A 14,867-nucleotide genomic window follows, 5' to 3' on the forward strand; every position below is an offset into this window, starting at 1 on the left:
CCTCGAGGGAAGGGATCCTGACGACTGACTGTTGGAGCTTAGCACACTGCTCTGTGCAGAATAAGTACTAAATAATTCTGCTCGGTTGTTCAGAAATCCAGTTTTAGAAAATTGCAATTGTGGGGAAAGACTGTGGAGTCAGTGATGTCCATCTTCTCTATTCCCACCCACTGAGAAAAAACAGACTTTTTCGATCCTTAAAAACTCTTTGACTTAATGCTCAATAAAATGATTCCTTTCTCCCTTGCATGATATAATAATAATAATAATTATTATTATTATTATTATGGCATTTGTTAAGTGCCAAACACTATTCTAAGTGGTGGTGGGGGGGGGGGGGAGGTACAAGGTAATCAGGTTGTCCCTAGTGGGGTTCACAGTCTTAATCCCCATTTTATAGATGAGGTAACTGAGGCACAGAGAAGTTAAATAGCTTGCCCAAGGTCACATGGCAGACAAGTGGCGGAGCTGGGATTTGAACCCACATCCTCTGACTCCCAAACCCGTGCTTTTCTCGTTAAGCCATGCTGCTTCTATGTCACTTCACTCTCCCAGCACTTAGGCCTATACCATTACACTCTGCTGTTTCTCCTATCTCTAATTCATTTTAATGTTTGTTCCCCCCCCCCCCCAATCATAAACTCCTTCAGTCAGAAGCTCCTGGGTTCTAATCCTGGCTCTGCCACTTATCTGCTGTGTAACCTCAAGCAAGTCACTTCACTTCTCTGGGCCTCAGTTTCCTCCTCTGTAAAATGAGGATTGAGACTATGAGCCCCACATGGGACAGGAACTGTGTTCAACCCTATTTTTTTGTACCCACCCCAGCGCTTAGTACAGTGTCTGGCACATGGTAAGCACTTAACAAATACCAGAACTATTATTATAAATACCACAGATTGATGGATTGATCAGGAAAGCCACCATAAAGCCCCAGAGCCTCTGGGACTCTGAGAAGAGGCTCATCATTTGGAAAAATAGCAAAGATAAATGGGGCTGCAACTAGAGGCCATTTGAGCATGGAAAATCTGGGTCCCCTTCTCCACTTTTCCCCTTTCCCACTTTTCATCATCACTATTTTCCTCTCAAATTCAGATTTGTATGGGTGCAGGGCGCCACCTGATGGCCAACTTTCATCAGTCCTCTCCCCAGCAGAGACTGGTCTACTAGGTGGACATCATTCATTCATCCATTCAATCGTATTTATTGAGCGCTTACTTTGTACTGTACTAAGCGCTTGGGAAAATGCACCTCAACACTAAAGAGAGGCAATCCCTGACCACAACGAGCTCACAGTCTAGAGGGTGAGAGATGGACATCAATACAAATAAACCGACATCCGCACAAATAAATAAAATTATGAATAATAACAATAATAATGATGGCATGTATTAAGCGCTTACTATGTGCAAAGCACTGTTCTAAGTGCTGGGGAGGTTACAAGGTAATAAGGTTGTCCCACGAGGGGCTCACAGTCTTAATCCCCATTGTACAGATGAGGTAACTGAGGCACAGAGAAGTTAAGTGACTTGCCCAAAGTCACACAGCTGGCAATTGCCAGAACTGGGATTTGAACCCATGAACTCTGACTCCAAAGCCCGTGCTCTTACCACCGAGCCACACTGCTTCTCTATATACTTAAGTGCTGGGGGGCTGGGAGGAGGGGGAAGAGCAAAGGGAGAAAGCCAGGACGATGCTGAAGGGAGCGGGAGATGAGGAAAAGTGGGGCTCAATCTGGGAAGGCCTCTTGGAGGAGATAAACCCTGGATGCCCCCTTGGCTGACCAGAAATGCCGGATATAATGCAGGTTTCTAAACGCAATGACATCATGTAGAAGAGCTCATAGATATGCACAGAAGCATAGAGTGTGTTGCTGGGCCATGCTCCCTGACCCCTGCCCCTTCCCCTCCAGAACTTTTATGGTATTTCTTGAGTGTTTACTATGTGCCAGGCACTGTACAAAGCACTGGAGTAGATATAAACTAATCAGATTGGTCACAGTCTCTTAATCCCCCGTTTGCAGATGAGGGAACTGAGGCCTGGAGAATGGAAATGACTTGCCCAAGGTCACACAGCAGACAATAATAACAATAATAACAATAATAATGGCATTTATTATACTAGATTAGACAAGTGGCAGAGGCGGAATTAGAACCCAGGTCCTCTGACTCCCAAGCCCGTGCTCTTTCCACTAGACCACACTGCTTCACAGCCTCGGGGAACAGACATTTGTGATCATCTGGCATTTTTCTGAGGACAAGTATAGCAGGGTGGGGAACATATGAACCCCTCACCTCCTGGCATGTAGGGTTGCAGGGATAAAAGGGAAACTAGAGACATCGGGCAGATCGCTGTTTTTCCTCTCGGCTCCAGCAGGGCTTCAACTTCAGCCTCTCCTCACCCCCAAGGTTTGGGGGTTGGCGCAGGAGGACCGACCTCTCCTGACCTTATCTCCCACCTCCCAGGACATATAGCTCAGCTCAAGATTTCCTCGTTCCAGGAGAATCACCTCTGCCTGGAACCCTCTCTTTATTCAATCCACCAGATTACAGCTCTCCCCCATTTTCAAAGCCCTTCTGAAATCGCACCTCCCACAGGAAGCCTTTTGAGTATTTTTTCTTCTACCCAAGTCATACCCTCCCAAATACTTCTGTACCTCCTCAACATTTTTGCACTTACATACTTACACTACAGCACTTCAGCAGACGTCTTGATGCTATTTAAGCACTCATTCACACACATATTCATTTTTCCATTCTCTTTCTCCTCCTAACTATATTCAGTTACTCTCTTGCTTATAAAGAGTTTGAGGACTGGTACCATGTTTTCCAACTCTATTGTACTTTCCTAAATGCTGAACTTAGTTTAATGTTCTGTATACCATACGCACTCAATAAGAGTGATTGATTGATTGATTGATTGACAGGTCTCCCTACACTCTCCACACTGGCCTGGCTCCTGCCCTGCCCTGTCCTGGGAGAAGCAGCATTGCATAGTGTATAGAGCACAGGCCTTGGAGTCAGAAGGTCATGGGTTCTTATGCCAGCTCCGCCACTTGTCTGCTGTGTGACCTTGGGCAAGTCACTTCACTTCTCTGGGCCTCAGTTATCTCATCTGTCAAATGGGGATTGAGACTGTGAGCCCCACGTAGTACAGGGACTGCATCCAACCCAATTAGCTTGTACCCACCCCATCCGTTAGAACAGTGCCTGGAATATAGAAAGCGCTTAACAAATTCATTCATTCATTCATTCAATCGTATTTATTGAGCACTTACTGTGTGCAGATCACTGTACTAAACGCTTGGGAAGTACAAGTTGGCAACATATAGAGATGGTCCCTACCCAACAGTGGGCTCACAGTCTAGAAGCTACAATTATTATTATTATTATTATTATTATTATTATTATTATCAGGCTGGGCAAGTCAGACCTTTGGGTGCTTCTCCCTAGAATCTTTAGCTTCCCCAGATCCACTTCCTTTAGGGCTAAATTTAAAGAAAACTCCTTCTGCGAGTGGACAGAAGCAAACAAAGCTGTGGCCATAGGGGTGCAGTACTGATCAGGGAGATAAGCCAGGCTGCTTAGTAGGGTTTTGGTTACTCAAGACAGCCGTGTACTTTCCCAAGCGCTTAGTACAGTGCTCCGCACACAGTAAGCACTTAATAAATCCGATTGAATGAACACGTACATGTGGCTATCGGGACATGGGCCGGGCTGCTATTCATTCTAAGGCCACAGGAGGAAAGACCTGAGCAAAGACTGGTCATGCTGAAATTGAGGCCACAAGTCACCCGGCGACTGTCATGGGATCATGGCCACAAGCCAGCAGCAGGGAGAGAACGCGGGGGCTGAGACTCCGAAAAGGCCTTGGCCCGCGCTGCAATTCAGCCTAAGGCCACATGAGGGCAGCACTGGGAAGGCTTGAGGTCCGCAGCGTAGCGATCCCAGCCATGACCACAGGAGGGCAGGAGAGGGCAGCGGTGAGCTGCATTTTAGCGTCATCAATGGTATTTATTGAGCGCTTACTAGGTGCAGAGCGCTGTACTGAGCGCTTGGAAAGTACAATTCGGCAAAAGATAGAGACCATCCCTTCCCAATAACGGGCTCACAGTCTAGAAGAATCAATCAATAATAATGATGGTATCTGTTAAGTGCTTACTATGTGCAAAGCACTGTTCTAAGCGCTTGGGGGATACAAGGTGATCAGGTTGTCCCACGTGGGGTTTACAGTCTTAATCCCCATTTTACAGATGAAGTAACTGAGGCACAGAGAAGTTAAGTGATTTGTCCAAGGTCACACAGCTAAATGGCGGAGTCGGAATTCGAACCCATGACCTCTGACTCCCAAGCCCGTGCTCTTTCCACTGAGCCACGCTGCTTCTCTACTAAACGCTTGGGAGAGCACACTATGAGAGCAGGCGGCCAGATCTGAACCCCGAAATGAGCCCTTCCCCGATCAGATGATGATCATGATGATGGTATTTGTTAAGCGTTTACTATGTGTCAAGCACTGTTCTAAACCCTGGGAGAATACAAGGTCATCATGTCGCCCCTTGTGGGGCTCACAATCTTAATCCCCATTTTACATATGAGGTTACTGAGGCACAGAAAAGTGAAGTACCCAAAGTCACACCGCTGACAAGTGGCGGAACCGGGAGAAGCAGCGTGGCTCAGTGGAAAGAATGGGAATCAGCGGTCATGGGTTCAAATCCCACCTCTGCTGCTTGTCAGCCGTGTGACTTTGGGCAAGTCACTTAACTTCTCTGGGCCTCAGTTACCTCATCCGTAAAATGGGGATTAAGATTGTGAGCCCCACATGGGACAACCTGATCACTTTGTATCCTCTCCAGCGCTTAGAACAGTGCTTTGCACATAGTAAACGCTTAACAAATACTAAAATTATTATTATTATTTTGTCTGCTGTATGACCTTGGGCAAGTCACAACTTCTCTGAGCTTCAATTACCTCACCTGTAAAATGGGGATTAAGACTGTGAGCCCCACGTGGGACAATCCGATCACCTTGTATCCCCCCCAGCGCTTGGAACAGTGCTTTGCACATAGTAAGCGCTTAACAAATGCCATCATTATTATTAGAACCCATGACCTCTGACTCCCAAGCCTGGGCTCTTTCCACTGAGCCACGCTGCTTCCCTATCCACAGTCCACAGCCCCCCGACTCTTGGTCCTTCCCGCCCTCGAGAAGCCCGGAATCCGAGGGCCCGGCGTCCACACTGTACGGTTCAGCAGGGTTAAGAGCGGTTGGCGGGGTGGGAGGTTGAACGTCCTAAATTGTGAATGGGAGAGTGGGCGGGGCCTCTGAAGGGACAGGCCAATCAGAGCCGCGAATGTATCGCGGGCGGGGCGGGCGGGCCAATCGGGAGCCTCGGGTTAAATCAGCCCGAACGCCGAGGGAGCCAATCGGCGGCGGGGACGGGGCGGCGGGCGGAGGCCGCGCCCCGTTTAAACGCAGAGGAGGAGAGACAGCAGCCGGCCACGGGACGAAGAGCGGGGCGGGGGGTGCAGGTCTGTACCCGGGGAAGGAGGAGATGTGTCGGGGATCAAAGATCGGGGCGGGAGGAGCTGTGCTAGGGGTCGAAGATCGGGGCGGGAAGAGGCGGGGGGCACAGGTTTGTGCGGGAGGAGGTGGGAGTCGTTGGCCCATGCGAGAGGAGCTGCACCAGAGATCGGAGATGGGAGGTGGGGGTTGTAGGCCTGTGCGGAAGGAGCCGCGCGGGGGATCAAAAATAGGTGTGGGAGGAGGCGGGGGTCGCAGGTCCATGCAAGGGGAGCCGGGCCGAGGGTCAAAGATGGGTGCGGGAGGAGTCAGGGGGACGCAGGTCTGTGCGAGAGGAGCCGGGCTTGGGGGTCAAAGAATGGCTTGGGAGGAGGCGGGGGTCGCAGGTCTGTGTGAGAGGAGCCGGGCTGGGGGTCAAAGAATGGTGTGGGAGTTGGTGGGGGTCGCAGATCTGTGCTGGAGAAGCCGCGCTGGGGGTCGAAGATGGGTGTGGGAGGAGGCGGGGGTCTCAGGTGGGTGCGGGCTGCGGGGGATTGGCGGAGCAGTTGGGGGTCGCCGCTAACGCGGAGGGGAGAAGCCGGTCCTGGGGGTTGGGGTGGACCCCTCCTCGGCCGAGTCTGCGAACGACTACCCTCTGGAAGGGGATTGCCCCGGCCCCCAGCACCGGCGTCCCTCAGGGATCAGGGACGAGCCAGGGATGGCAGCCGGGTGAGCGACCACCCGGCCCCTGGCTGCTGGTCCTGCCGTTTGACCAAGTCACTCAGCCCTGCGGGGCGGGAGAGGGAATTGGGTTGCCTCCCACCCCACCCCCCACCCCCACCCCCGGGCTGGCTGATAGGGGCCGTGACCCCAGAGGCCCCACAAGCCATCGTAGGAAGGGAATGGGTTCTGGGGCGTTGCCCTTTAGGCCAGAGTTGTCCTCGACTGGCCCCTCTAGGCCGGAAACTTGTTGCAGGCATGGAATGTCACTGATTATTGTTCATTCATTCATTCACTCGTATTTATTGAGCGCTTACTGTGTGCAGAGCACTGTACTAAGCGCTTGGAAAGTACAGTTTGATGAGACAATTCCTACCCAACAGTAAGCTCACAGTCTAGAAGGGGGAGACAGACAACAAAACAAGTAGACAGGCATCAATAGCACCATTGTTGTATTGTACTCACCCAAGCACTTACTATAGTGCTCTGCACACAGTAAGTGCTCAATAAATACAAATGTTTGACTGGGTGAAGCTGGGATTCCAGGGTTATGCCAGTCCAAAAAGACCGGGCCTGGGGAGGATCCCTCTGACGGGATGCCCAGAGCCAGGGGGCCAAGCCAGGCAGGCCGCTGTGGGTCGGGGGCCTCCGTTGGGTCAAGCTGGCTGGCCACCGACCACCCACCTTGTCTCCCGCAGGGATTTCAGCCAGGACGAGAGGCAGCCTTGAGGAGAGATGGCCTCGGTACTGCAGGGGGTGGGGGCCGCCCTAGGGTGGAGGGCTCACCGGGTGCTGGAAGAGACTGATGAGAATGACAGCCCGCCGCCCACCCGCTCCCGGTGGAAACCCAGGGCCAGCGGCCTGAGCGCCCTGCGCAGGAGTCTCCGTACCCGGGAGGCACTACGGCAGGTGGACGTCAACTTCGGGGAGACCACAGCCTGGGAGCGTCTGGAAACCCCGGAGAAGGGGAGGCAGAGCCTACAATCTGTCTGCCGCACAGCCCAGAATGCCCTTGGGGCAGTGGCTCAGGTACCCCTTCTCGCCCCCCTCCTCCAACCTGGCCTTCTGAGAAGGGCACTTGGACACCTAGAAGTGGATATCCCTTCCTGCAGAGCAGCCATTGTCCTTGGGCCCCCAACCCCATTTAACTGGCGTATTTGTTAAGCACTGACTAGATGCCCGGTGCTGGGAGATGCTTAGATTCTGGTCTTGCCCCTCATGGGACTCAAAGCCTTTGTGGGGAAAAGAACAGGTACCGAATCCTCCTTTTACAGAGGAGGAAATGGAGGTATGGTGAAGCAACTTAACCAAAGCCAAGTAACAGGCGAGCGAAGAAGCTGGGATTAGAACCCAGATCCTCTGACTCCCAGGCCTGTGGCCTTTCCGTTAGACCACAGTTGAATCTAGATCTGCTAACCACTGAGAAACAGCATGGCCTAGTGGAGAGAGCCCAAGTCTGGGAGTCAGAAGGATGTGGGTAATTTATACCATTAAGAAAGGGGAAAAAAAAAATCCATCCTCAGTGGGCCAGAGGAGGATAAACCAGAGAAGCAGCATGGCTCAGTGGAAAGAGCCTGGGCTTCAGAGTCAGAGGTCATGGGTTCAAATCCCCGCCTTGCCAAGTGTCAGCTGTGTGACTTTGGGCAAGTCACTTAACTTATGTGTGCCTCAGTTACCTCTTCAGTAAAATGGGGCTTAAGACTGTGAGCCCCCCGTGGGACAACCTGATCACCTTGTAACCTTCCCAGTGCTTAGAACAGTGCTTTGCACATTGTAAGTGCTTAATAAATGCCATCAACATCAAAAAAAAACCAGGAGCTCAAGATCTGATATTATTATTGTTGGTAAACACGGAATTTGTAAAGTGCTTGCTGTGTGTCAAGCACTGTTCTAAGCACTGGGGTAGATACAAGGTATCAGGTTGGACACAGTCTCTTTCCTACATGGGATTCATAGTTTTAGTCCCCATTTTACAAATGAGGGAACTTGAGGGACAGAAGAGTAAAGTGACTTGCTCAAGGTTGCAGAGCAGACAAATGGCATTAGAATGCAGATCCTCTGTCGCCTAAGCCCGTGGTCTTTCCTGTAGGCCACGCTGCTTCACAGACTTGGAGAATAAGCAATCGTGGCCATCTGCCCTTACCCAGCTTGGAGTTGCTGTCGACAGTGACCCCTTCTCTGCCCCCTGCCACCCTTCTGGTAGGTGGGCTCAGGCCCCTGGGGGTTGGGGGTCCACCAGCAGGTGGAGAGCTGAGAAACAACCTTCCAGAATCAGCCTCAAGGATGGGCGGATGTGGCCCAGAAACCCAAAAAAGGGAAACTTCCTCCGGGGGGGGTAGCATGGATATATGGCCCCCGCTTCACCACTGTTTCTGTTTTGCAGAGGTTACAGAAGTCCCAGAGGCCTCATGGCCACCACCTGATGGTCTCCCCTGGGAAGAGAAGCCCCACCCCCCGCACACCTCGCCGGCGGGGCCCCCGGCCGGCCTCTGCCGCTGCCACCCCGCCAAGGTCCGGGCCCCGCCGGTGCCCCCCTCGGCCCAGAGGAGTGGAGTGGAGATGTTTGTCCACCTGGCTCGGGAAGGACGGGGGCACGCTGCCCCTCAGGAGGTCTCAAAGAGCCGCTGCCCTCAGCAGTCCCTACTCCTCCCCGGCCCCCCTGCTTGGCCACCAGCAGACAGGGTCCCGCCTGGCCTCCAGGTGAGTCTGCTTGCTGGTACACCCCCTGAGGCACATTTAGGGAAAGCAGCAATCTGGTGGGAAGTCCTTTCGTGTGCCTCGACCTGCTCAGGGCAAGCCAAACCACCTCCCTCCATGCCCCCCACTTAGCCTGCAATTGGCCATGGCTAGCACTCACCTCAGACTAGCCCCCAACCATCAGCGGGCCTGACAGGAAGGCAGAGAGCAGTGTGGTGTGGTGGTTCCTCCTCAGTTAACCAGCCAATCGTGTTTATTGAGCGCTTACTGTGTATAGAACAGTGTACTAAGCCCTTGAGAGAGTGCAGTGCAACAATAAACAGACACATTCCCTACCCACAAGGAGTTTAGTCTCACCACCACACTGCGGGCACTGAGAGACCAGGCAGGCGGAGAGGCCAAACTCTGGGCCACTTGAGAGGCACAAGGAGATCATTATCTAGTGGGGGAAGCTCTTCTAGGCCTGTGTCCTATCATGGCCCGTCTGATGTCTCTAATAAATATGAGATTCTGAGGAACATTTTTAACTGACTGAAAAGGCCCTTTGCGTTATGTCATGTGCCCACACAGAGCTCTCCGTCCAAGGGGGACGAGGAGCAGAGATCTCGTCCCCCATTTTACAGATGAGGATCCTGGGGCCCAGATGGTTCAGCAGCTTATTCATGTTCAACCAGCACAGGCCCTGGAACCTCTCTTAATGAAAGGGTCAAAGCAGGGGCTTGGTCTGTCAAGAGCCATGACTCAACAGGGGACTTGTATTTTCTGTGCAGAGAATTCAACAGAGACCTGGAGTCCGTCTCCAGAGGGATCCGGGATCTCCAGTATCTCTCCCAGGAATTTGATGATGCCATTGCCAGAGAAGAAAGGTAACCATCCTTGCACCCTTCATTTTTTTTAAGCCAATTTTTTTTAATGGTATTTGTTAAATATTACTTTGTGCCAAGCACTGCACTAAGCACTGGGGTAGGTACAAGCTAATCAGGTTGGATACAGTCCATCCCACATGCGGTTCACAGTCTTAATCCCCATTTTATGGATGAGGTGCCTGAGGCACAGATAAGTTAAGCAACGTGCCCAAGGTTATACAGCAGACAAGAACAGAGTCAGAATTAGAACCCAGGTCCTTCTGACTCCCAGGCCCGTGCTCTATCCACTGGGTCATGCTGCTTCAATTCCCATTTCCCTCCCATTATCATCATTAATTGTATTTATTGAGCACATACTCTATGCTGTAGCGGTGTACAAAACACCTGCCCACAACAAGCTTACAGTCTAGAGGGGGAGACTGACATTAATATAATTTATGGATATATACATAAGTGCTGCGGAACTGAATAAAGGGATCAAATCAAGGCAATGAAGATACAAGTTAATCAGGTTGGACCCAATCCCTGTCTCAAATGAGGCTCATACTCTTAATCCCCATTTTCCAAATGAGGTAACTGAGGCCCAGAGAAGTGAAATGACTTGCCCTGTGTCCTGCAGCAGACGTATAGTGGAGCGGGGATTAGAACCCAGGTCCTTCTGACTCCCAAGCCCCTGCTCTATCCACTAAGCCATGGTGCCGCTCACTCCCTGAGAAACTGGACACGTCCCAGCAACCCGAGAACCATTAGGAGTCATTCCAGCTCCCCAGAGGGACATCCCCAGCCCAGCCCTTCCACCCCCTCCCCAAAGCCTTACGGCTGTTGGGGGGATGGGGGGTGAGGGGTTGGGTCCCAAGGCTCTCATCTCCCTCTTCCTGGGAGCTTGGTGGAGATTCCCAGCTGCCTGCCTGTCTACAGTGAACTCCTTTCTGACATCCATAGTGCCCGCATCCAGTCTGCCCACTCCACACGTAGGAGGGGGAAAGGATGAGACAGCCACCAGGGTTACCCGTAGTCCATCCAGTCGACCCCTCGCGCTCGGGGCACCCGGTAGTCTCGGTCTAGCAGACACCCCTTCCCTTTTCTCCCCCGCATTTGGTGAGCATGGCCCCCTTGGATGGATGTCATGATCCCAGCCCACCTGCCCAGGGGAGCCAGGCCCAGCTGGGGCCCTCCAGATGTCTGAGCAGCCAAGCCTCACTCACCTCTTGTGTTCTTCATCTTGTTGGTAGTGACGTGACAGTTTCTCTCATTGGAAACTGAAGATCGTGTCTGCCAGGTAACGTCTTGTTCCCCACCTGTTGCTTGCTTGCATGCCTGGCAGGAGGGAAGGGAAAGAGGGGGGTGACCTGGCTTCCTTTTGGAAATGCCAATGGAGGACACACACCCCACCCCCAAATACAAAAATAATTCCCAAACTCCTGGTCCTGGAGCTACTTCTGCTTTCCCCTTCCACCTCCAGAACTACAGATGGATCAGAGAGGCGTAGGGGATTTGGCCAGGCAGCCATTCTGCTCAAATCTTCTCCTGGTATTTCCATGGTCCTGGGCTCCACCCGCCTTGGGGCTTGGCCCCCAGCAGACCTGTGGTTCAAACCTGTAGGTTGGTGTGTGTATGTGTGTGTGTCTCTCGATTTCTTTTTCTTACTCTCTTTCTCTCTCCCTCCCCCTGCCCTTTCCCTCCCCAAAACCCCTCAACCAGCAACTAGGACCACAGCTACTAATTCCTTCAGACTCCCTGCTTGGCCTTCTTATGTAACTAACCCAAGCACAACCACCTGAACACCACATGGCTAGGCCGCAACTTGCCCTCTCCACCAATCTTTCTGGGGATATCAGCCCCGGCACTTCCCGACACCATGAGATCGCCGCTTCAGTTAGGAGGGCTGAACTTGGGGAGGCCTCCCAGTCCAAAAAGGAAAGCAGAGTGCCCCATTTTCCTGGCTGGCTTAGCACACCTTCAGACCTCAAAGTGCACTGTATCCTAATAATGATATTGGTTCTTATTAAACAATTACTATGGGCCAGGAACTGGAGTAAGTACTAGGTAATCAGGCTTGGCAAAGCCCCCTGACCCTGATTGGATTTGCAGACTAAGGGTCGGGGGAACAAAACTTAATCCCTGTTTAAGAAAACTAAGGCTCAGGAGATCACAGCCCCCAGCCCACCGCACTGACCGCCCTCCCCTCATGACCCTCCTCCCTCCGCAGGAAACAAGCGATCACAAACTACCATCTCCTAATGTCCCGGAACCTGCAGGCTGCTCGCAAGTCCAAGAAACTCTTTCAATCATCCCTGAAGAAGCTGCGGCTGAACTGACACGGCTCTAACCAGGATAATTAACGTGTGAACGGAGGGAGGGAAAACTTCAGGGGTCAGAGGACAAACAAGCTGTCAGGTGGTTCTGCTCTTCCTTTCAGTCCCCCCCTCACATCAGCTTCTGGGGGACGACCTTCCCTCTCCCTCCACGAATCTCCACTCCCCCAGCCCTATTGAAAAATCATGAGGCAGCAGGGCTAGGCTTCCTCTGCTCGACGGAGTTTTGCCTTCAAGTTTCCTCATGCTTCCTTTTAACTTTGTCACTCTAGCACGTACAGACCCTACTCCTGAGACTTGGATGCGAGTCTCAGCCAAAACAGAATTCACACTAACCTCTTTACACTAAAACACCCTGGGCCCCAAGCGCCCCATCAACACTGCTGCTTAAACAAGCAGAGGTGCAATAAGCCCACTGGCAGTTAGCTGGTGATGGCGTTGATGCGCCTCAATGTACTCTGCCTGCTGCACTGTTTATCCAAAAAACAAGCTATACTCTTCCAATATCGTCCTTTTCGAAGAACGGAAAGTGTCAGAGTAAGCAACCTAAGTGCTTTTTATACACATGTTGCCTTTTCTCTTAGGTCATTGTGACAAAGAATTAGTCTGAATAGTCCTTGGGAGCTCAGGAATAAGCTAAAATCATATATATGCCTCTATAGATATATATGTATATATATATTCTACATATTTAAAGTTGAGACTGTTTACCTGTTGACAACTCTGGTCTGAGTGGATTTTATTCCCCCTTGTTGGGGTCGGATTTACACTAAATAAGGGCTTGTGTTCTGAAACAAGCTTTTCTCTGGGTTTAAGGTGGTGCCCTGTTTTAACAAAAAAATGAAACAAACCACCTCGTTTTTGAAATCCACCAGTAATTGATTTTATATAGAAATACTTGTTACCAGTTTTGACACATTAAAAAGATTTCCCTTCTCTTTTCAACCAATTCAGCCTCTTAGGGGTTTTTTTGGTCTTTATGGGGACAGGTAAATCCAATGGGGTGGGCAATATGTGTTGTCATCTGCTGCTGTTGAAGTCTTAGAACCTTGCTTACCTACCACTCATGTTTTTTTAATGGCATTTGTTTAAGCACCTACTGGGGCCTGAGCAACAAGAGTCCAGAGAAGGGACATGACTAATTTCTGCAGGCAAGAGATGTAAGCTCTTAGTATAGTGCTCTACACACAGTAAGCACTCAATGAATACAATTGAATGAATGGGGGCATACACTCAGGGGTCCAATTTCACCGTTGGCCTTGAAGAGGATGTGGGCAAAGGCCAGCTCTACTACCAGAGTCGTGGTCTACACCCTCAGTCAGCCTTTCCAACCCACATCCTAGGGGCAAACAGAGTGAGATTGGGTCTGGGGGACTCCAGCCCCCTCACTAAGAGCCCATAAGCAACATAAAAAACTAAAGGCAAATAAGGTCTTTATTTAAGTGACTTTAACTTGGAAGATTTAAAAACCAGCTCACATCAAAATCTACCAGTTGTAAAAATCTTACTTAGATCAGGGTTTTAGAAATTGGATATTATACATTTTTTTAAACTTTGTTTCCATTTTTTACAAGGCAGCTGTAAGAAATATAAACATTTTTCACCGTAGAACCGTCCCACCGACAAACAATATCGAAAACTCTATACGTAGTAAAACTCAGACCAGATGCAAGTGCACTCTCGTCACACAGTTTGGGAGTTGGTTTTCCCCCAGCAATAGAAAAGGGAGGGATGGGTGGTAGGAGCTAAAATTGGGGTCCCTTGTGGTTCCTGCTTGGGGGGATCAGTGGCTGCTGAACAAAATCAGTGGCTCTCAGGCCGTTTTAAGTCTCATAAGGACTGTTGCATGTCTTGAAGTGCTTTATTCAGTATTCTACCCACACTAAGCAATCCATAAATAGAACTGAGTGATAACCTTACTGAGATGTTTCCATTCTTAGCATTCCCATCTACCGTTGACAATAGCCCAAGGTGCCTCCTGGTAAGAGCTGAGGCCTGTGTCTTCCATCTGTCCTAAGGGGTGACCAGGTGTGTGTGATTTTGTGTGTGTGTGTGTGTGTGTGTATGTGTATTAGAACAAAGTAAAGGTGACCCCTTTCAGCGAATATGCCACCCTGGAAAGAGGAGATGGGTCTACTCAGAAAAGCAAAGAGGATTGTGGGTATCCCATTGGTGTGGAGACCAGGCAAGGTAACAGCCCCCAGCAGCTCACTGCCAGGGCATCTCACCCTGAGTGAGCAGCATGCTTAATTGGGCTTAAAAGTGGGATTTTTTTTTTAAAAAAAAGGACTCCTGACTACACCCCTAGCCCATATGGTAGTGACTTGCATTTCTGGAGAAGGCTGAGGGGCCTCCTCTCCAACTTCCAGACCCAATTTAGAGCAAAAGGCCAAGGGAGAATCAGGCTAACCAACAGGCTGTGGAGACTCCAGGAGGGGAGGGAGAGAAACACCACGCTGCCTCACTTCAACACTGAACAAAAACAGCCTGTAGGATAGAGGAAACATGCCACACAAGAAAACAACACTGGTCAAGCAAGAAGATATCGGCTGTTCCAACGGCACGCGCGTTGTAGGCAGACGCAGGGTCTTAAGAATGATCAAATTCAGATGCATGTTTACTATTCGTGGTTGGCAGCATTTCGGCACTTCGCGCGACGCTACAGTTTTTTTTCTTTTTTTTCCCCACTGAAACTTAACCGGGCGAGAAAACTGAACAAACTGCAATCATAAAAAGGCGAGTCGGTTATAAAGATGCCATGGAAGCCGTACTAA

The 14,867-nt window shown here is 50.7% G+C and overlaps 1 protein-coding gene across 1 annotated transcript; it reads left to right on the plus strand.

The window, feature by feature from the left end:
- The first annotated feature begins 6,950 nt into the window (after positions 1-6,950).
- Positions 6,951-13,003, plus strand: PIMREG (PICALM interacting mitotic regulator). Its single transcript, XM_038759703.1, has 4 exons — positions 6,951-7,244; positions 8,599-8,915; positions 9,683-9,778; positions 11,988-13,003. Exons 1-4 carry the CDS (start codon positions 6,951-6,953, stop codon positions 12,094-12,096), a joined length of 816 nt encoding a protein of 271 aa, XP_038615631.1. The 3' UTR covers positions 12,097-13,003.
- Positions 13,004-14,867: the final 1,864 nt, after the last annotated feature.

This window comes from Tachyglossus aculeatus, chromosome 17 (assembly GCF_015852505.1).
Source record: "Tachyglossus aculeatus isolate mTacAcu1 chromosome 17, mTacAcu1.pri, whole genome shotgun sequence".
NCBI classification, from domain to species: domain Eukaryota; kingdom Metazoa; phylum Chordata; class Mammalia; order Monotremata; family Tachyglossidae; genus Tachyglossus; species Tachyglossus aculeatus.

Excerpts from the sequence above, each read along its gene's own strand:
- PIMREG (XM_038759703.1), top strand. The coding sequence starts at position 6,951 with ATGGCCTCGGTACTGCAGGGGGTGGGGGCCGCCCTAGGGTGGAGGGCT. Across the intron at positions 7,245-8,598 it reads CCCTTGGGGCAGTGGCTCAG|AGGTTACAGAAGTCCCAGAG; the intron begins GTACCCCTTCTC and ends TCTGTTTTGCAG. Across the intron at positions 8,916-9,682 it reads GGGTCCCGCCTGGCCTCCAG|AGAATTCAACAGAGACCTGG; the intron begins GTGAGTCTGCTT and ends TTTTCTGTGCAG.